Genomic DNA, 23,253 nt, shown 5'->3' with positions numbered 1-23,253 from the left:
ATTTTGTGATTTTTGGAGGCATTACATGTTGAGTTGCAGAGACACCAGAGCGAAAAAATGGAAATATATTATAAACATAAATAAATATTTTACTTCCTCGAGTGAGGATCGAACGCACAATCGTCGTCGTCGGCCCTCTTATTTAGTTTTCAAAAACCTAGCATCCCTAGGACCTTTTCTATGAAATTATGTATCGGTATAATCTTATAGTAAAAGGGGCTATGAATGTGGTGCATGATTCAAAAATAGCCAGCATTAAGTATTAGCGTTTTGTTAAACTACTTGTAACGACAGCAGTGTCACGCGAGCGTGACGTCATTGGCCGGTGTAAACAAGAAAAACAGATAACTTAGTTAATCGACAATTGCAACAATTGTATTGTCAACAAATACAGATATTATATTAGATTTCATAATAAATAAATATTGCACACCATACTTAAATGTTATAATGTAAACGTTGTACGTACATATTATGTCTAGTATTAGTTAAACTTTACTAATATATTACTAGTAGGTATAGAAGAATGGAGAAACAATATTATGAATGTATCATAAGCTATTATATTTAGTTATTCTCCATGTTAATGTTTAATAATGTTACGTTTTCTTTAAATAAAAACCATCTTAGGAAACGCATACGTTCTGGCACTGCCACACTGCCACACTGTATCGTAAAAACCAAATAAGTTGTTTTTTTACCTTATAATGGAATAAAAGACGTTCTTTATCATTGTAAATAAAAAGTTAAATTAAAATTTGCTTTGTATACTTATGCTTATCACCGTATGACAGTTATTTATGTTATATCTATCTAAAAAAAAATCAGCTTCACGCTGTCTACCGCACAGGTGTATGCAGCAGGGTAGGCAGAGGGAACCTAGTGTTAAGACACTCCATTCCCTACTTTCTGCCAAATTTTGGAGGCATTGCGTGTTGAGTGGCGGAATTAAACGCCGCGCTTTACCTCGACACCAGAGCGAAAAAATGGAAATATAGACCTAAATAAATATTTCACTTCCCCGAGTGAGGATCGAGCCCAAAACCGTCGCCTTACAGTCACACCCTTGTGCCGCTGAGCCATGAGCCGCAGGTACTGTTACATCCCTTATTCACAGGCTCAATATGCCTATGTTAGCAAATTCCATTTATTGTATTTTACCGTAGCATGGGAATAGCGGGTCAGCAAATTCAATTCATTCTATTTCTTTTTAATTAAATATCATTTTTTAATCAGTTAGATCTTGGACGCGGTCGCGAATACTTGGGAACCATAATTACCCAATGTAATTATTTTGTATGTCGCTAATAAAAAGTGTGTGGACAAAATGTAGTTTCTTTTAAAAATACTGAAGACAAATGCCGCATAACAAAATTGGTGCCAGAAGTGGGATATCATTGAAGTCTAACGACAAGAGTAGACGCTGGTATCCGAACCTGGCCTACCAATCTCTGGCCGACAATAAAACTTGCCCAAAGGACAAGTCTGCGCCAGCTACACTCTCTAGACGACGATCAGCCTCAACATCAGCGTGAGCCCGCTCCAACCATACTTTTTGGATAGCGACGGCAGGTCTAACTCATCATCATCTTCTCTTCAAGTTCTTCAAAATCTTCAAATTCCATATCGTGGGAGAGCGCCACAATCTTCATCGCGTCATACATCGAGTCAAGTTACAGTCCAGCTACGTGACACTGCTAGTAACAATCATCACTTTAATGTGAGTGTTTAGTGAATCTTTTATAAAATAACATTCTATATCACTGAAAATAATTTTATTCTAAATCGTTATATATTTTATAACATTTTCTATTTCTTATTATTATATTTAGCACAATTATTCAAAGTCCAAAATAACATAATGTCTTTTAAATCAGAGTCACATTTAAATAATACTCGTTTTTAACTAAATTAATTAAATCGTACAATGGCGATCGGGAATCACTCCCTGCATTTTTAACAAATGACGATAATGCAGTGAACTTAGACAATCTCGAGCAACAAAATATTTTATGCAAATATGTCACAGCTAGAAGGTAAGGCACAAATAGCATGTAGCCTTAAATTATTTTCTAATTGGGCAAAATTAAAAACTTTTCTTAGATATACGTTTGGCGAGAAAAAACACGCCACTCATTTTTATCGGATTTGCAGCACAGTAAACAATTAATAAATAAAAATATCACATCATATTCTTTAAGGGTGGAAAACATGTTCACCAGAATTCATTCCGATATTTATTATAGTTGTAAAAATGAAAATGAACTCTCTGGTAGAGTAGCTGTCATGGAAGATCTTGCCCTAAATTCCTTTTTATTAGGATTAAATCCTTCATTATCTACAATTGTTCGATGTAAAAATCCATTAACTTTAAGCGATGCTATTCTATATGCCACGGATGAATGTTCACATTGCACCAAAGTCGGTCATAGTTCATCCGATTGTTATAAATATAAAAATAAAAAATCTTATTCTATTTTTCATAAATCATACAATGTACATTCTCATAAAAATCCTCCTCCTAATTATAATAATAATTTTATAAGAAACTTCTGTAACTACTGTAAAAATCAAGGCCACACGATAAATGAATGCATTAAGGTCAGCTTAAATATCAACGTCGCGAAAATGGCCAATATTCTACATCCATGCGTTATCCTTCATCCCGGTCAAATTCAGAATGACCTATGTGTGAAGGTCAACCTACCGACGAGAAGGATGAAAATAATGAGGAAGTTAATTCAAAATAAAAAGGATTTCGGTGCCATGTCTTCTGAAATCGTGTCATAAATACGACATGAATAAAGCTAATTTTAATTCTAATTCTTATCCTAATTCTTGTTCTAATAATTCTAGTTCTAATTCTATATGGAGACAACCTAAAAGAGTTAGTCAAAATTATAATTTCAATTCTATATCGAGACAGCCTAAAAAGGTTAATCAAAATTATAATTCTATTTCTCAAGTACCTAAAAAGGTAAGTTTTAATATTGATGCTAAATCTTATACTAAATCTTTACCTCAGCCGTCAAATAAAATCGGTATGAGTTATACTAAATCTTCATCCCAGTCGCTAAACAAAGTCAACACGAGTCATTCTAATTCTATATCTTTTACTAATTCAAATAATAATAATACGAATACTATATATTTCTAGTAAAAAGTATCGAAAAAAGGAGAGCGATATTCCTTATGAAAATAATTTAATTTCTAATTCAACATCTATTACAAAATCGATACAAATACATGTAAACATAAAATCTCGTTACCATATACGAAAATATTAAAGAAAAATCCTTATTGATACAGGCGTTGCTTGCATTAGTATCGTAAAACTCGATAGCTTAGAAGAGAAACCGGAACTGCTCTCTGATATCGTTGAAATCAAAGGCATAAATGACAATGATACTTTTTGTTCAACCTATTCCAAGATTTTACTTACAATTTATTTTAAATGATAAAATACTAACTCATAATTTTTTTGTAGTTGATAATAATGTTAATTTAAAATACGATAGCTCAAACCTTCTCCGCGTTTCAAATTCTAATATCGACTATACTTCTCAAAAAATAACTTTTTATGGATTCGAACTCCCTATTCTTTTTGATCAACCTACTTATACTATACCTGCACGCTCTGAAGCTATTATCGAGTGCGGTATATCAAATTACTTTTCCGAGCTTTATCAGAACGATTAAGCTGGTGGTTCTGAAGTGGTGCTAGATCACACCTTATGTGAAGGAGTATTTATGTTAAAGTCAAATTGCATTGTGTTAATTAATCCGAATGAAAAGGTAAGCATTTCTATATTAAATACGACTGATTCTAACTTACAAATAAAGAATTACTATGTTAAATTAACGCCTTTTGATCATAATAATCATTCAATTTCTTGTGAAAATATTAATTTTACATCTACTAATCCTAAACCTTAAAATTCTATTTTCCGAAAAAACTAAGTTTTAAATTTAATTCGCTGCTCTCACTTAAATAACTAAGAGCAAAAAGCCCTCCTTGAATGTTGTAGCTACGGAATAATAATACGGAATACGGATATTTTCTATATCGAAGTGATCCTTTATTTATCTTATAGCACAGTATTGACACTGGTTATTCACTTTATACACTGAATAGTGTAAATTCATATCGATTGTCACAAACAAGTTGAGACACAAATTCTATATCTCACTGGAGTGTCCCGGTATAGGGAGTTCCCAAAAAATTATACGCCTCCGGCGAAAGAAAGTGGAGGATGGTTATCGATTATCGTCCACTTAACGACGTCACTGCCTCTTATCACCGATATTGTAGACCAACTTGGTCATTCTAAATATTTTAGTGCACTATATCTTGCAAGTGGTGTTCATCGATAAAAATATCTGACAAAGACACACCAAAAACTGGTTTTACTACAAATATTAATACAAGCATTTCTGGACACTATGAATCTACTAGAATAACTTTTCTTTTCTAGGTCTTATAGGTTATTATCGTCGTTCGTCGTCGTTACAGCAATGATGAAAGTTTCAAGTAAATCGGTTCAGTACTTTCGGAGATTAGCATGATCATACATACAGACAGTCAGACAGACAGACAGACAAGAAATTTTAAAAAAATATTTTTGCTTTCTTATATTCCTTTTAAGTGTTCATCTATCCATTTCAGTCAAAAATATTAAATGTACAGACAAAATATTTTTAATGTTTTATTATATATAGATAATACTATAACAATAAAATTATTTTTGCATTATAAATTCCGTTCCTAACAGCTGATAAGTTCTTAGTATATAAAAATATCCATTGCCGACTCCACATGATGACTCATTGAAAAGTTTCGCGCTAATTCAACTTTCCAATTGCTATATCGCGTTAAAGATAAGTGTAGATTCATAGATAGCAACTATTCCACATGTGAACACCAGGACAACCTACAACAACTATGTACCTACTAATATACTCATGTCTAAACAGTCCAAACTGTGAATCAATAAAAAAGTAAAAAAAAAAATTTTAAGTTAAACGGTTTTATATTGCAGATAAATGTACTAAAAGCTAAATAATAATTTCATGGAAATTATGATTACTAAAATAAAATCGTGGGGACACTTGCTACTTACCACTAGGTGGGTGAAGTCTCATGCCATGTCTTTCGATTGTAGATATTGGACGTGCCCCACGTGTTAAAATTTTTTTTTTTACTTTTTTATTTTTAAGTTTTTAGTTTTTATTTCTCATGCTATTCAATTCGTTGAGTGCCTCATTATTGCAAGGTTAATGGAGAATGTTACGATCGACCCCCCCCCCCCCCCCCCAGAGGTCCAATAGAGGGGCAACGCTATGTACAACAAGATGTGCCTGAATCTTGAGGGGAAAACGCTAACGACATATCATTTTTATCCACCCTAATGCCATACAGTTCTCGGCGCGCTTTTACCTTTTACCTTAACTTGGGTGGTGTACCCCTAGCGACGTCTCATTTTTAGCCACCCTATAGCCACACAGTCCTCGACAGGATACCAGATCTTGACTTAGGTGGGAGATTCATATTGTAATTTTGTATAGTATACTGTATTATACTTACCAAGCCCTTTATTTTGATACCCATATTGATGGGATTGAAAACTACATTATCCGCCATTTTGTAGCAGTGGCCATCTTTGATTTTGATTTTGTATAGTGCACTGAATTCTACTTGACAAGCCCTTTCATTTGATACCCATGTTGATGGGATTGAAAAAAACTAAGTGGTAAGCCATCTTGTAGCGGCGGCCATCTTGGATTCACAATAATATTGAATATGGATAATTGTATTGTCACCAGAATCAAAAGCGTATACCAAATTTCAGATCAATCGGTTAACGGGAAGAGGGTTAAATTTCAATTACTAAATTTGACCCAAACAAATATACAAACAAATAAATAAACAAACGGGGTGAGCTAAATAAAACCGTTTAAAAACAATGATGACTGTTGTGTTAATGCCATATTTCCAAACTGAAATTTTATAATGAAAGTTAATTCATCTTACAATTTTCTGTGTAAGAAAAATATAATAAAATAATAAGACTAAATAAGTACACTACAATAATTCATATTCGCTGGAAAAACTGAAGATATATTTTATAGTAAGCCTTAAGGTTTTTATTTTTTTTATTAGTAGTTAGTACTCGAAACGATAAACCTTAATCTCTAGAACAGATACAAAATTTATTTAATATCCGTAACTCAGTAGTCAGTACACGGTGCACCGGTTATTCCGAAGCGGGAGTTTTGAAACAACGTTACACTGCGACCACAGATTAGTAATGTTCAGATATTGTCTATTACTTTGTATTTTGAAATTTGAGTAAAATGTTCGATAATTAATATTTAATTATATATTTTATAGAGTAATATATCATACATTTAGAATGTGTATTACACACTTTACATACGTTATGGAAAGTGTAAAAAAAACAAAATATAGTTTTATAAAATGTATCATTTTAATTAGTTTTGTATTGTAAAGCTAATTTCCTATAATCCAGAGTAATTTAAATGCTTGTTTTAACGATTTATGAAATATATTCAATGTATAATACAATATACTCTACACCACATAAGAATAATTTATTTTTTTTGTTTCAACCTTTTATGTCATTGGATATATTTATATTTTTGTATGTTTGTATAAGTATATTTATGTAGGTATAGTAATATTGATTAATATTATGTATTTAGATTTATTATTATTATTAACATAATATTAAAATACCGCACCCGAATCATTTTTAGTAACATCTACATTCAAGGGTTTCTGGTAGAGATCTCTATTAGATATAAGTTATTCATTATACAAATTCTTTCTGTTGTCATAAGTTTTCTGTACTTTCTATCTTGAGTGGTACATAAATAAATGAAAAAAAAAAATTGGTTCTTTTACTAGGAAGGGTATTGTGTTACCAGCTCCGTAAATGCCATAGTGCATTTGTATCAACAAAACAAATTCTAAAACCAAAATGCATCCAATCAGTAATCAACATGGCTTGTGAGTTGTGTCTAATGGAAGCCAAAGATTAAAACATGGTGGAGAAGTGTATTATTACAAAATTGGCTCAATTTTAATATTATATTTGAGTTTTTATGTTACTAAAAGTAAATATTAACGCCAAACGTGTGTGTTGACTTCATTTTTATTTGATAACGCTAGGAGCAGGTGAGGTGACATGCTTGTCAGTAATCAAAAGAAATTATGAATGAATTAGTGCCGGGATTTCTATATTCCTCAACAATGAGCGGATGTGTTATTTTCTTGGTAAATATAAATGTTGGATGGAAGCTACATTTTCATGATCATGCCCGATTTTTCATCTATTAAATGCCAGTTCGGATTGTATCGAAATGCCCTATGCCCGTGTTGAATGATGAAACGGTGATAATATGCTAGATTTTTTCTTTTGTTAGTGCGTATCTAGGTCGGTTGCGTAACGTAGGTATACGAGGGGCGTGTCTACGCAGGTTGGTTGGTTGGATCCATAAAATATGGTATTGATTGATGCAGTGCTGTTGCACTGTGCACATGGCAAGCAACAGTTCACCCCGCGCTCTACGACTGCAAGGTCGCTTCCGGTGTTGGTAAACTAACATCTCCTGGTTGGCTCAGAAATCCCATACACACTATGTTACAGTGAAAAAAGACTTATCTTCCACAGTTCTAAAGTGCTGAAGAGTAGCCATTTTCTTGTGGTAAGGTTTTACTTTAGTATATTTTATTTTTTTTATTTTATATATAACAGAGAAGCAGAAATTACTTAGGAAAAATAATTTTCTATAAATGTGTGCACTCTATAATTTGTTATTATCAAACTCAGGTTTTAATATTATATGCACTGTTAATTATTGGGACAATGGAGATGAAATTATTGTAATATTATAATAATAACTAATATTAATCATCCCTATTATGTATTTGAATATATGTCTTTTGCTAAGCTTTATCTGATCAGTCAACATTATTTTTTATTTTATTTAAAGAAATCATGAATATTGTTGTGTAAAAGACAGCATGGTGTTGAGTTCTACACGGTTATACGGTATATGTAAAAAAATACATATAAAAGTGGTAGAATGAGAGAATAAGCCATATTTTTTTAAATATTTTATGCTTGAAGTATGTGGGGACTCTCCCAGTTTGCTTTTGTGATTCATTGTTCTATTAATAGAACTAAAAAACTGAACATTGTTTAAATTTGAAACAGATATTGTTTTTATATGGAATTTAAATTTCACCATTTGAGATGGTTGTGGAGGTGTAGGAGCTGTCTGACTATAAATACTATAGTTTTAGATGCAAGCTTCACTTGGGGAAAGTATTGTTGTATTACTTCATTTAAATGTAAACATAAACAAAATCCCTAATGCAATTAATAAAATTGTAAAGATTTAATTTTTATTTATATACATGTACAGTGGGTGTTATCTAATAATACATCATAGCTATACAGTATTAGATAAACTATTAACACTAATTATACTGATAGCAAGTTATATGGAGTTGTGTTAGATAATAGGTAGACAAGGAATTGTAATAAATATTATATATTAGGCAGTTGCAGTGCAATCTCACTGTAAATGTCACTTAGGGGCAGCGTAGGTACTTATGAATAAACAAATTTGTATTTCTTTGAAACTAATTAAAAAAGATTTCTCACACTATGTGAAATACTATCCTATATCTGTCCCGATCGGGACATTCATTTTTGGGCTAAAAATCGGGACATCCTGACAAAATCGGGGCTTCTGGCAACGCTGCTCAGGGGTGAATGAATTAATTTCATTTCGTCGGTAGTGAGACAAACTACTGTGTTCAGTAGTGTGACTCAATACATATTGTTTCGAAACTGGGGATTGGAGTCTTTCAACGTTAAGTCCCCTTTTTTATCACTGGGAAATGCATTTACGCAGATGAATGAGCGGTACTGTGGGACTCACCGGTGAAACCAATCCTACCAACTAAAACCCAGTGAAAACCCCCTCCACCAAAATGAGACGCTGCAGGATCGCTCACGCATACTACTACGACGCCTCGGTGGAAGGCCCGCCTGTTGCGAGCCGCCGTCGCCTTCAGGGTGCCCCGGGGGTTTCTCCTCTAAACATTAAGTCCCCTATGCCAACCTTTGAGTATCCTGGGGGAGGCCTATGGAATGATGACAAGTGTATATAAGACACACCATCACATTGATTTCTTCCACCTAATGTATAATATTTGAAATCTCCCGAATATCAGAAAACAGAGTCATGAACTTTAAGCCTTCTAAATATTTTTCATACATTTCTTAATATTTCAATATACTACAATTGTTAAATTGTGTGGTTAGGAAATATATTTTTTTATGGAATCTGAACTGGCATTTTTATACATTATTTTGTAAAACATTTTGGAACATAAAGGCATTTTCATTTTAATTTATATTATTATTCGTTTTTAAATTTCAAATAGCTTAAGAAGTTCTGGTTGAGAAATCTAAAGTTGTGGTTATACTTTAAACAAAATTAAATATAGAAAATAAACTTTTGTCAAGTAAAATTTGTATAAAAAAAATAGCTTTCATCATAGTTTATATTAAATCCAATGATAAAGCTTAAGATTATGAATAATAATTTTGATATTTTTTTTACTTTATATTTTTTATTCACCTTCAAGCTTTATCCCGCACACAGCAGGTGGAGGGTAGGCAGATGGAACCTAGTGTTAAGACACTAGGTTCCCCACTTTCTGCCGAATTTTGGAGGCATTGAGTGGCAGAACTCAACACGCAATTGTACTGTGGTACTTTATATTGTAAGAATATTTTAATGTTTAATGTAAATAATTAACATTTTCGTATTTGGTATTAAAAATATATTTTATATCCTAACCACAGTGTATATTTATTTTTAATTGATCTTTTAAAATTTACACTATAAATAAAAAAAAACTCATCATAATTATGTAACTAAATTATCATTTTCTTTTATCTATTTTCATTTATCTGCTAGTGATATCCTACTCCTCCTATTTATCATATTGTGTATTTTATTTGAAGCCGTCTATATACATATCTATAATTTTTGTTGATCATGTGTAATTTTTCTTATTTTTGAATTCAAAATGAAAGTGTCATTTTGAGTTCTTAATTGTTTATATAATTATCTCTATTTTACTGAGACAGATACAAAGTCTTATTTAAATACTAGCGGTCCTCCGCGGCTTCGCCCGCTTGAACTACATGATTAATCATTTAATAAACAGAATTGACAGTCAAATGTATCAATGAATAATTTACATATATCAATGAATAATTTAATTTACTCATTCAGAAACAGCTTTAAATGTTAAATTAATGTTATAATATTCTTTGTAAAATAACTGTGATGATTGCATATTACAAAAAATACCCAAATTGAATTGAATAATCCAATATCAAAGCAAATCCAAAATTATTAATCAAATAAATGAGTCAAATACCGAATCGAAAATATTTAATTGGGATCCTCCTCCTTAGTTTGAAAGTTAATTCAAATGCTGATAACTTTTTTTTAATGAACCGATTTTGATGTAACAAACTTAAGATGTTAAGTTGAGTTAAAACAAAGCAATGGTGAAAGTTTCAAGTAAATCGGTTCAGTACTTTCGGAGCATAGCGTGATCATACATACAGACAGACAGACAAGAAATTAAAAAAATATATTTTTGCTTTCTATTATTCTTTTTAGAAATATTAAATGTACAAACAAAATATTTTTACTGTTTTATTATATATAGAGAATACTGCTATAACAATTGGTACTCAATATCCAACTTGATTGTGATACAATCAATGAACAAACAACTGAATTGATCAGTACCTCGTTAGTGTAGTTTAATAGGTATGAAATTTGAAAATAATATTATTATACTCTCCCATGCCCAAAGGCCTCTCAACTCTGAATTTCTTCCACTCTTGCCTATTTTCATGTTAATAATGTTGTATTTTTTGTATATATATGAAGTATACTAGTAGTGGTTATTATTAGTAAACTCGACGGCTTCAAAAAAAGACCTAATCTAAATTTTCTTACATAAATCTAAACATATTGTTTATACTACCGCAGGTTTTAATTTAAGAATGCTTCCTTCAATATGAAGGAGAATATGAAAGAAATGGTAGGCGGCTGTTGCGTATGTTCCGACGAGCGAGGTTGGCCCGACAACCCGCTGGTCTACTGCGATGGTAACGGGTGCACCGTTGCCGTCCACCAAGGTAAAACTACTAGTGTCCTAACGCCCTTTGATTTGATCATCAGATCATTGCCAATTCATCTAAGTTGTTATTGGGTCATCGTCTCATCATCAGTTGCAGTTGCTATCAACAGTATCATCATCTTTTGTTAATGCAGGATGCATTTTGAATCCTTATTCAAATTTAAGTTATTGAAAAGGTATCACAATCGATAGTATCATTTTGGTAGTTTTTGTGTCATCATATCTAATTTCCTTTTAAAAAGCTCATGGATGAACTTTTTCTATTTATTTTTATAGATATTTTTAAATTGATTGTATAATTATTTTCAGCTTGCTATGGAATTATTGCCGTGCCCACTGGACCCTGGTTTTGTCGTAAATGTGAATGTCCAGATATAAAAGGGAAAGTTGTAAGTAAAAGAAAGGTATTACATACATACCCTAAAAATGTGAATATATTATATATATTTTTTAAATATTGTATGTGACCTCCATAAGACATCGGCTTGCCTTTGCATTTTGTATGAAATAAAAAACCTTTTTTACATTAAGATTACATTGCATAAATAGATTTTTGTGAGCGTTTTTTTAATAGTACATGTATTTACTATTTATTAATACATGTTTACGAAATTGGTAATCCGGAGGAAGGAGTGTTCTATGTCCACTGGAATTTAATGCAATGTATAAATACCTTAAATTCCAAATGTTTACATTGTAATATCGATCTATTTGGAATTCGATTTCAATCCAATACTTTCATAACATCTGTCGGAGAAGCCCAGGACAACAAGAAAAGTATCTAACTTAAAACATGTATTTTCATATATTTAAACATGCATTTAATTTACTGAATTTTCGTATCTATTTAGTGTTATTAAGTTATTTTTTTAAAAATTATTATATGTATTTATTTACTTCACATGAATACTTTAGCAATTAAACTTTGGGTATTTAGTCTGAATGAAGAATGTTTACAGTCGAAGATCCCAGGCCCTCCACACCCTACTTATTTTTAGTTAGCTCTAACTAATTAATAATTACGTAATTTTCAGCGTTGTGAGCTTTGCCCATCTAAGTCTGGTGCTTTAAAGCGTACGGACACGGGGGGCTGGGCCCACGTGGTGTGCGCGTTGTACATACCAGAGGTTAGATTTGGCAACGTCACCTCAATGGAACCGATTGTCTTGAGATTGATACCGCCGGAGAGATTCAATAAGGTATGTTTGGTATTTTTTTTTATTTTTGCCACTTTTTTGTTTGCTTAAAGTATGTGAGGAATTGAGTTTCGCCACTCACTAGGTTCCCTCTGCTTACCGTGAAGCTGATTTTTAAAGTATGCGAAAAACTTTGAGTATTTTGTTTTAAAAAAAATATTCGTAAAAGTTTTCTGTCGTAGTTCATCTGGTATAGTAATGATTTTTTTAGCTTGAAAGAAATAGAATAGGCAGAGGAAACCTGGGAATCTTGTTTTAATACACTCCGTTCTCTAAACCGTGTTGTTCTGTGTGTTAACACACACTACCGTTGCGTTGCGGAAATAACGCCACTTTCCTTTGTTACCATAGTGAGGAGATGAAAATATTAAATATTTCATTATTTAGGTTTATTTGGTAGGTGAAAGTGTAGTAACCAATTCTGTCACCCAATGCTGATCCACCTGAATGTATAAGCATTATACGGGTATGAACTCGGAAATGAAAGGAATATATTCTTAAATAGGTGATGAGTGAAAACGAGATATGTTTTGTAATGTCTTTTGTCTAACGTAATAACTGTAGAGAATTATTTTCATCATTTTTCTTGAATGACATATATATTTTTTCTAAATATAATATTGCTAATGTGTTACAGACTTGCTATATCTGCCAAGAGCTGGGCAAGAACCATCGCGCCAACGCCGGCGCTTGTATGCAGTGCAACAAGTCTGGTAAGATTATGTTATTGTTACAAATACCGTATTTTAAACTATTGCAATTAAATAAATTCTTAAAAAAGCTCAGTTATGCTAAATTATAGCTATATTACATCAGGCATAATGTATTTGAAAAACATATATATATAAAAGATATCAATAAAAAAATAAAAGTTTAAATAAAGAATTGATGCGTGAAGTAAACTGTATGCCATAAAAACCCTTTAACCCCAGGTTGTAAACAACAATTTCACGTGACTTGCGCTCAGAGCCTCGGGCTGCTCTGCGAGGAGGCCGGCAACTATCTGGACAATGTCAAGTATTGTGGATACTGCCAACACCACTACAGCAAACTGGTGAGTGCATTTTGTGGTTAGGTTTAGGTAATGTTGAAAGGTATTAATTTAATAGTGATTTTTTGTATAGGATAGTTAAGTGAAATACATTTTACTGACGATGTTTTGGAATTAAATATTAGTGTTTCATACAATAATAGGCAAAATAGCTTAGGTCTTATATGTACATTCAAATCAATTTTAAATTAGTTATGTTATTAGAAGTCGGTTAAATTAAAATATTTTTTTGATTGAAATAAGTTAACATAAAGCAGTTACAGTACCTGTAAGAGACAAAAGAAGTAGAGTTGAACTTGAAAAGGTTTGTAATTTGTCTATACAATATATATATATATATATATATATATATATATATATATATATATATATATATATATATATATTTATATATGTATATATATATATATATATATTTATGTCATTGTTAAGGATTGTTTGTATGTTCATCTTCATTATCATTCTCTCATAAACTTCATTTCGTATATATTACTTTTTAAAAGCGGATTTGAATAATTAAATAGTAATACTATAAACACGCTGATATACTAATATAATATTATCATGTCTTGAGGAGTTGGGTCTTGGGTTCCAACCCACGACTGAAGATAGTCGTTAAAATTGTTAGACTTATGGGTTTTTACCAAAGCTATATTCTTCTTGTTCTTCCTGCTGGCATTAAGCCCGGCTATTGCCAGGGTCTGCTTTCCTACTCAACTTACTCCACTTAACAGGGTGTTTTGCGTCCTCGGTGGTTAGGCACTTGTATCTGACAAAGTTATTAGGCCGGCGCGTAACGTGGCCAAACCATCTAAGGCGACGCTCTTGCTTTTTCTTCCTTAGCTTATCTGCTACGTCACGGACCCCAAGACTACCTCGAATGAATGTGTTGCGTAAGCGGTCAGACCGCGTTACGCCGCACATCCACCTCAGCATCTTTATATCCGTGACGTGAAGCTCTTGAGTGTGCCGAGATAGTGCTGACCAACATTCGCTGCCGTATAAGAGAACCCGTCGGATTATGCTCTTACCTTATGCTCGGATAAGTCCGAGGTTAGGTGGTGGGTCGTGATGAAGAGTGCATGGGTGCTGAATATTCAGCAACTCCTGGAAGTAGCTTTTCCACCTCTCCTCCACAAGGGCATGATTACAGAGCAGCGTGCCCTAGGAATCTGACGCAAAGTAAGTATTTTACGATATCTTGCGTCGCTTTATCCCGGGAACGTGCCAGTTTGTAAATGAGCTTCTGCCCCTCCACAGTTTCAAGTTTATCAATATATAGCTGTTTTACTGGCACGTTTAGCTACTGTGTACTCCAGTCTGTCTTCAAGAGAGTTGGATTGCGCCACTTCTTAAAGGCAGCCTTCTTTTCACGTTTCACCTCCTGCACCTTGTCATTCCACCACCATGTCCGGACGTGCTACATCCCGCCTGGGGAACAAAAGCACTGATTAAGTTTGTGGTAATGGTTACTCGCATCAAGCGGTCAGAGCGACAGTCAACGAGACTTATTGCCGTTCCAGCGAGTTTCCTGGAGGAAAGCACACTCGACCCGACCTCTCAATAGTACAACCGCGAATTCCTTGCATCGTCCGGCTAGAGAGCCAATATTCCACGTTGCAAAGCGGAGTTTCTTTCTGAGTACTAACATCTTTAGCCGTGCCCGTACTTGACACGGTGGCCCTTGCCCCAAGTGGGCAAAGAGAGGTGGAAAAGCTACTTCCAGGAGTTGCTGAATATTCAGCACCCATGCACTCTTCATCACGACCCACCGCCTAACCTCGGACTTATTACCCCAAGTGGGCAAGGGCCACCGTGCAGGTGTAGAGCGATGTGCCTGCGTGTCGTTTTGCGGCGACGCCCTACCCAGTTTGTTCTTTGTTCGGTTCATGTTATGGCGAGTTGTGGTTTTTAGTGGAGCGATTGCCATCTGACCTGCCTCCAAACCCAGTTATGGGAAAAACCGAAGAGAGAGGAATAGGACAGGTAAAATAAGAGAGAAGGTTAGGTAAAAGAAAGGAGCGAGCGAAGGAAAGGAGGGGGGTAGGCGGCGAAAGGACACCACTCTTACGGACTGGATAGGTACGCCTATAATGGGTAACAGTGGCGGCTCGAGGATCTGGGGTTGCGTACTTATATGCCCACAAACCTATATCGGACAGATATTAGCCTGGACACCCTCTGGTGGAACCACAAACACCAAAAACACCAAAGCTATATTATAAACGCGGCCGCGTTATTATGAAAAAATCGTTCTAGCGCGAGTCGTACTCGTCCACAGTCTGTCTGTGATTGGGAAATACCTCATAGGTTTTGATGCCTATATATATAAAATCGAAAGGTCACTCACTCATCACGAAATCTTAGAAACTACAAGTTCTAGGAATCAAATTTTGCATAGACGTCACTAGGACGTAGTCATGGAGACAGAAATTAATAATAACATAGTTCACGCGGGTGAGACCGCGAGCGGGCCGCTAGTATATATATATATATATGAGGCCGTCGTGGCGCAGTGGCACAAGTTACTCTCGTATATATATATATATACGAGAGTATATATATACGAGTGTATATATATATACGAGAGTAACTTGTGCCACTGCGCCACGACGGCCTCATCAAGTAATTTAAGTCTTTTGAGAAATTGTTTTATTTTGTTTAGCTACAAATTACTGTACTGTTAAAGCAATTAGCAAATTTGTCGAATTAAGTACATATAAATTGACATAACTATTTATTTATCAACCGATTGTAACAAAATCTATGTTTTCGGAAGCTTGCCAGAATCCAATGGTGAAAACCGCATCTAAATCGGTTTAGCCGATTCTGAGATTAGCGATAACAAATGCACAGTCAAACAGACAAAAACCATTGTTTTGGGTTCTATTACGTTAATAAAGATTTATATTAACGTTAACGTTATATTAACGATTTATATAGAAGATAGAACATTTTTTTTATATCTTAAATCTTATCCTAAAGTACAGACAGCGACCGTCTTACGATTTTATTATAAGTATAGGTATAGATGACTAACTAAAACTCGCTGATATTAGAAATAAATACAACAATTTAATAAGTATCCATTATCATACATTTGCAATTTACATACTCAATAGACAGGAAGTGGATTATAAACGAAACAACTAATCTGGATAACATCCTGTTAGCCATTTTGTAGAGAGATTTAGTTTTTATTTGTATTTGGTCTACATGATTTATTATGAACAAATATACCATTGTTCTATGGTCACATTGATATGACGGTTATTATAAATTTGATACAAAATCTTATATTGGGATAAACATAATTAATGAAATAAACTGCTAGAGTCTGACCAACAAAAGCTGAACCCCGTTATTTATTGAGCAGCAACACTGTTGTTAATTCCAAGTTGACCAAGCTGAAGTTCAATATGCGCTGTTCACGTCATTCACAACAAACAAGCTGTCGAGTTGACTAATAATGCAATGTATTTAATCAATACCAACAAACGAACAAAGTGACGAAAGCAAAATCGGCCTATCTTGTCGAAACGGAGACCTACACCATGGGTTATATAAATTCATCAGAAATATAAAAAAAAAAATAATAGTATCAACACTTAAAATTCCTAGTATGCATGGTATTACCAGCATAAGTTTATTTGAATTTACCGCGCTTTACCGGGTTCAGCTTTTGTTGGCCAGACTCTAATTAGTTATTTGTGTTTCTTGTGAAATAAATCAGATATACTTTTAATTCCAACAATAGTTTTGTTTTGACAAGTTCTTGTGCGCAATGCACTTAGCAATTTAGAATATTTCGTCAAAGTTAACGGTGATCGTGTGATAATAGAACATTGGTAGTGAATACTAATCAGTCAGTCAGTCACGTTCAATCATTTTCATGTCTTCCTGAAAACATCCTTCTTGGACATAATTATTATTTACGTATTCGAAATTTTACATCGGGTGCGTTGGACTATTCCAATTCTTCCAGAACTTCGCCTTTAGTAACATTTGATTATTGCAAATATATGTAGCGAGAGTTTGATTAACTTAAACGACTCGGACTCTTGAAACCATTACTATGCATGCAATATTTGTAAAATTTCGAATAACGTTATTCCAAATTTCACTTTGCAATTGTCGAATGTGTGATGTAGTTGTTTACATAAATTCTATAATTTATACAAATTTACATTTAATACTAGAACAAGATGGTAAATACTATTAATACCAATTGTAGCTTAAGTCTGGTCTTCCCTGCCAACTGCCATCCCAAATTCGACGTAACCGCGTAATGTCCTACCGAATAGAAACAAAAAATAAATAAACACATTAGTCGTGACTAAAATGGAGGTAAATTGGACGTTGGCAGAAGAAAGGCGGTAACGTGAAGACTATACCGCCGTACAAACCGGTCGCGGGACACGACAGTCAGTCCAGTGACTCCAGCGAGAGGGAGGGCGACGGCTCCCCAACACACTCCAACTCAAACTCAACCTCGACCTCGACTTCAAACTCGAACTCAAACTCAAACTCGAAAGCCAAAGGGGTATGTGCGAAGGGGTGTGTGGAAGGGGATGGCGGGGATATTAGTCAATTGTTAGGAATTAAAAAAGTCGCGTCTCAATATCAAATCAAACGGTGATATTTTTATTTGACTTGGTTGATTCATACTTTAAGGACAGTAAGCATAGTTTGTTATTGAATTTAAAGAAAAACCAACAGTAGTTTGTTAATTGATTTGGTTGATCGGTGTTTTAGGCAAATGCAAAAGCAAATGTTATTGGTATATTGTTTTATACGAGTATGTAACTCGAGTGTTGGTGCCCGTGACATGCTTGTCGATGTTGTTACAACTAATTGTAAGTTTATCGGTGACTTTTCTTGATGAAAATGTTTTACGAGCAGATATTTGGATAATTTAGATATGCACTCGTATATATGGAGTTGAAGGTGGATTCATGTTTGACTTGTAATATGAAATTAAAAATCTTCGAAAAAATTAAAAATAATTCAGTTATCTGCCATCCCCGTTACACCCTAGAATTTATATTTACACGCACACGTTTAAAACTACGATTTTTTTAATACTGAATTTAAATTTTATGTTAACTAAGAGGGATGTGAGCATTTTCGGCTTAATCTCCTTAATTATTAGTTTTATTTTTATTATTATTTTTTTCTATATGGATGGAATTAAGCCGAAGATGTTACTCTAGTTTTTTCGAATATAATCTTCTTTCCGTTTTTAAATATTACCTTTTTTGTTTTTGCCATATTTTTTTATCTATAAACTATTGTGTTTAGTAAAATTGCAATGATACTGATATTTTTATTAGATTTTTTAGTACATTTTAGTTTTTAAATATTTTGTTGGTTATCGTTATTATAGCCTGGTCGGAAGACGTCGCATACGGGCTCAGGCACGCCTTGCACTAAGACGGTTATGAATAAGACGCCTACCAACAATCCAGTATTGGGTGAGTATTCTTAAAACTTACTTAACTTAACTTCACGCTTTATCCCTTGCGGGATAGTCAGAGAGAACGGAGAACGGAGCGCCAAACGCTACGGTCTCTACATACCTCTTTCTGTGTTTTCGAAAGTCAACCGAGGTTTCCCCTATCTCTCTTAGCACTCACATCACTCATTCGCTCGACGTGCCCAAACCTCGTCGACGTTCCTCCTCGACGTTCATGAAGTAATCGATCTTTATTGTGGCGTAATTGCAGTTTTCTTTATCAAACAAAAACTAGTATTAACATTAATGTTTAAATTTTAATATTAATTTGATATTTGTGAGATGATATTGATACTGAAAAGCAATCAATCTTGTCAGGTCGTCTTATTTAGTAGAGAAACTACTTTTTCTTACCTAATTGAATTATAATGATAGATACAAGTGGATGCTAGTAACAATCGGTTTTTAACCGACTTCTGTATCCGACCGCTTGTCCGGACTATTCTTGCCTAATCTTAATCTTGAATTAATATTAGGCAAGAATAGTCCGGACAAGCGGTCGTTCGGTTGATCGACATTAGAATAATCGACGATATTTACTTTATTATGTTCTATTAAAATAAATAAGTAAAATGCACGTACCTACCTAAATGCTACGCGAATGTCTAACTTATCATATAGCTACATAAAAAGCCAGAAATATATAATATGTAACTAATAGATAAAAAGAAACCTTCCCCATCACGACGCACGTCCCTCGCTGGCGCCACCGAGCCGGGCTGCAGTAGCAAGACGAGCACGCCAGCACCCTCGCCACAACATAACACTGAAAACTCAAATCAAAGTGGTAAAGGTATGTACAATTTGTGTAAGAAACGTGAGAGTGGTAGAGGGAACATGTCAACCTATTGTTAAGCTAATCCGTTCCCATAAAGACACTTTCGTCCCCGATTTCCCGATGAATTCCAGAAGAATTTCGTGTTGAATGGCTAATTAGTAAAATCTTTTTAAAAACAAATTGTTTGGCCCTGATTGCGTAAAAGACAGACAGACAGAGTTACTTTCGAATTTATAATATAGGTATGGATAGTAATAGGTGTATGTATTAGAACCCAAGTTATATAAATAGTTGTATTATTTCTCCTAAGGCTCAGCCTCGACCAGATCACTGGAGGCCTTAGAGAACGCGGCCAAGATCCCGCTACCTTCGTCTTCGCCGAAGCAGCCGGAGATGGGTGGTGTCATTAGTTCGATATCTTCTATACCTATTCCGCCGAGGTTTGTATAAATATATGTATATTGCTTTATAATTATGATTGTACATTCTATTGTAGGTGTTATTATAAACATCTATATTTCAACAGAAAGTAATAATTGTATGAGTATTAACTAGGACTCGATGGTTGTGGGTTTTATTCCCTCTCATCTTTCTCGCCAAAAGTGGTGGGAAAATACGCAGTGAAGATTACAATGATATAATGACGCTGGATTACAATTATAGTCAAATTTTCACTCTGTTTGGTTATGCATGTGCATAAACAATCTGGGTCAAAATAGGTGAAATACGTAAAACTTGTTTCTGACACAAGAGAGTTTGTATTTTTCGTTTATTTGATCATTGTGTGACGATATTTAAAGAAATGGATGTCAAAAGAATATTCATGTTTGTTGTTTTTTAGCTGCACGTTGTATAATCAAATAGCGTGACACAACGTGGAGCAGAAAGGGGTAGGCAGAGGGAACCTAGTGTTAAGGCACTCCGTTTCCCCCTTTGCGTTAAATTTACGAATATATAACATAATCTATATATATAAAAGGACATGTTCCCACTGACTGGGGTAATAAGACGCACGTACAGCCGTAACCGCTGTGCTTGGAAACGTGAAATTTGGACAGGTGTTTATTTTCGTAATCTGGACATCCACTAAGGGATTTTGATAAATTTTAACCCTAAAGGGGTGAAATAGGAATTGAAAGTTTTTTTGAATTGCCACCGGTTTTTGTAAAATTTTAAATTCAGACTCTTAAAAATATTTCATTGATAACGTGTTTCATGGTTTATTAGAATTCACCCCCTAAGGGTCCAAGTAAGCAAGCGAAGCTGCGCGCGTCCGCTAGTTAATTATATAATTTTCGCCCGTCCCCTCCGCAGTCCTACCACACCCACAGCGGTGGTGCCTACGCCACCCAAGTATCAAGAAACAGTAATTACCAACACGGAGGCGGTTGAAACGAAACAGACGAAGAAACGCAAAGCGGTTGCCGCTATGGCGGTGGACTATGCGCCCGCTGAGACGGTCATGGTAAGATAATTGTAATTGTTGTATAATAAGGTTTAATAATTGGTCATTAAGAAAATGCCACTTAATACCTTTTAATCTAAGAACTAAATCAAACTTATAACACCCCCGTGTTTCATGAGAGGGGTGATGGGTGTATATAATAAAATTCCGCAGTGTATTCTTAGTTTGCCACTACCAAAATTTAAAATATATGTAAAAAAAATTCTAACAAGTAAAGCTTATTACATTGTTTAAGAGTATTTACGCCCGATGTTAATAATCAATCCTAATCCATAAATTGCAACCATAGATTGAAATAGACAGAGATGGAGGACGGCATGCAAGTTAGTGATTGGATAGACATGTCAAAAAATCCAAGATTGACGTTAACTGGAGATCGGAGATACATTATTAACATTGGGCGTTAGAGGATAAGCATGTATGGAATTAATGTCTATTGAATGTAATGCAGGATAGCTGCCAGCAAATGTAATAGATTGTACCATTGATTTTGAAAAGAGCAACTGTTGAGTTTCTTGCCGGCTCTTCTCAGCAGAACTGCCTTCCGAACCGGTGGTAGCTTTTTCTTCATATGTTCATTCGACGATTCATAAGTGCTTATAATAATTGCCTATTTGAATAAAGAATATTTTGAATTTGAATTTATGAGAGTAAATTAAAATATTTCTATTGATAATTTACTTCTTTTTACTGACCAATTATTTTGTTGGTAATAGTGACAATTTTTTATATATATGCATGCTTAATAAAATTTTAGATCTTTTTTATTTTTAAAATTTTATCTTAATCTGGTGTATCTGTCATACATAAATATAGATTATATGCCATTAAGTCCTAAAGGTTCCTAAAAGAGTGAAGTTAAGAGACTTTCATGAATTTTATAATAGTCTACTATTATGAATGAATGGTCTCTCATTAATGAATGGTTTAATTAAGTAAAAAAATGGTACCTAGGTCCAATCTGCATCCCTGATGCGGCATACAGTGTGAATATTTTAAACATTATACTTTAATTGTAAAATATCTGGCAGTATACGATATCTTGTTAGGGGCTCGATTCCTACTCGGGGGAATTATTAAATTTAAATTATTTTCATTTCTTCAAGTGAAGTGAAGTGAAGTGAAGTGAAGTGAAGTGAAGTGAATTCTGCTAGTGAAGTAAAAGAAATAGACTAGATTTAACTGTCTTGTTACCTTCTGTGTCATGAGGCCAGTCACGGCGCAGGTGTGACTGTAAACAGGACTGCTTGTGGGTTTGTTCGCTTTGGTGTCGACACAAAGTGCGGCATTGAGTCCCGCCACTCAACACGCAATGCCTCCAGCATTAAGCGGCTGTGCTGTTTGCGGGATACAGCGTAAAGCCGATTTATTTCTTTTATTTTATTCTCTGTCATATAAGGGAAAGCGTAAAGCTTATGAAATTCAAAAGAACTATTTTCTATATACTTTTACTATGTCTTTAAAAAAGTATTATTCATTCAAAGTTCTTTTGTTTATTTCCAGATGCCATCGGTAAAGTGTTTATGGGAAACAGCTTTAGGTTTTTTATTGTGAAACCTGTGAGTTTTTGAGGGCTATAGCTTTTTAGCGTGAAATAGAAGATATTTTCATATTTTTGCTTTTTAATAAATTGTTGGTTTTCCTGTTTTAGATTGTGTTTATTTGGTGTGATTGATATGATATTTTTATTTTGTTTCAATTTAGCCAAGTGAGCCCCCAGCTCCGGTTCAGCCCAGCACGTCGTGGGAACCTAGTCACATTCAACAAGATACCCCCATGGAATCTGTCGAGAAGGTTATTAAAAAGGTAATAATAATGCTTAAAAGCTTTCGATTTTATAAAATTTAAAATAACTCATCGTGTCGTTCATATGCAAAAATGTTCCCACACCACCATCTCTTGTTTCCAGTCTCAGCGCTCCAAACTAAGTGGTTACGTTCTTATCAAACTATGTCGTAATTTTATATGCTTGTTTCAACTTG

The 23,253-nt window shown here is 34.1% G+C and overlaps 1 protein-coding gene across 18 annotated transcripts in view; it reads left to right on the top strand.

The window, feature by feature from the left end:
• The first annotated feature begins 6,997 nt into the window (after positions 1–6,997).
• LOC146526770 (zinc finger protein zfp-1-like) overlaps positions 6,998–23,253 on the top strand; it is a 41,452-nt gene continuing 25,196 nt past the window's right edge. For 6 of the 18 annotated variants that reach the window (XM_085206686.1, XM_085206680.1, XM_085206678.1 and 3 more), the window contains exons 1-12: positions 6,998–7,198; positions 11,116–11,264; positions 11,576–11,670; positions 12,301–12,465; positions 13,100–13,175; positions 13,395–13,516; positions 17,880–18,056; positions 18,900–18,987; positions 19,690–19,821; positions 20,117–20,246; positions 21,121–21,271; positions 22,976–23,077. In XM_085206686.1, coding sequence (XP_085062812.1) covers positions 11,144–11,264; positions 11,576–11,670; positions 12,301–12,465; positions 13,100–13,175; positions 13,395–13,516; positions 17,880–18,056; positions 18,900–18,987; positions 19,690–19,821; positions 20,117–20,246; positions 21,121–21,271; positions 22,976–23,077 — 1,359 coding nt within the window. In that variant the 5' untranslated portion in view covers positions 6,998–7,198; positions 11,116–11,143. Of the gene's footprint in view, positions 7,298–7,446; positions 7,729–11,115; positions 11,265–11,575; positions 11,671–12,300; positions 12,466–13,099; positions 13,176–13,394; positions 13,517–17,879; positions 18,057–18,899; positions 18,988–19,689; positions 19,822–20,116; positions 20,247–21,120; positions 21,272–22,975; positions 23,078–23,253 lie in introns of those variants that run through there. The other 12 variants (XM_085206687.1, XM_085206685.1, XM_085206684.1 and 9 more) reach the window with 7 other exon arrangements.

Source organism: Heliconius melpomene, chromosome 21 (assembly GCF_056956725.1).
Source record: "Heliconius melpomene rosina isolate 202511_hmr_F chromosome 21, ASM5695672v1, whole genome shotgun sequence".
Classification (NCBI taxonomy): domain Eukaryota; kingdom Metazoa; phylum Arthropoda; class Insecta; order Lepidoptera; family Nymphalidae; genus Heliconius; species Heliconius melpomene.
The sequence above is the reverse complement of the archived record's forward strand: the minus strand, read 5'-3'. Positions and strand labels throughout refer to the sequence as shown.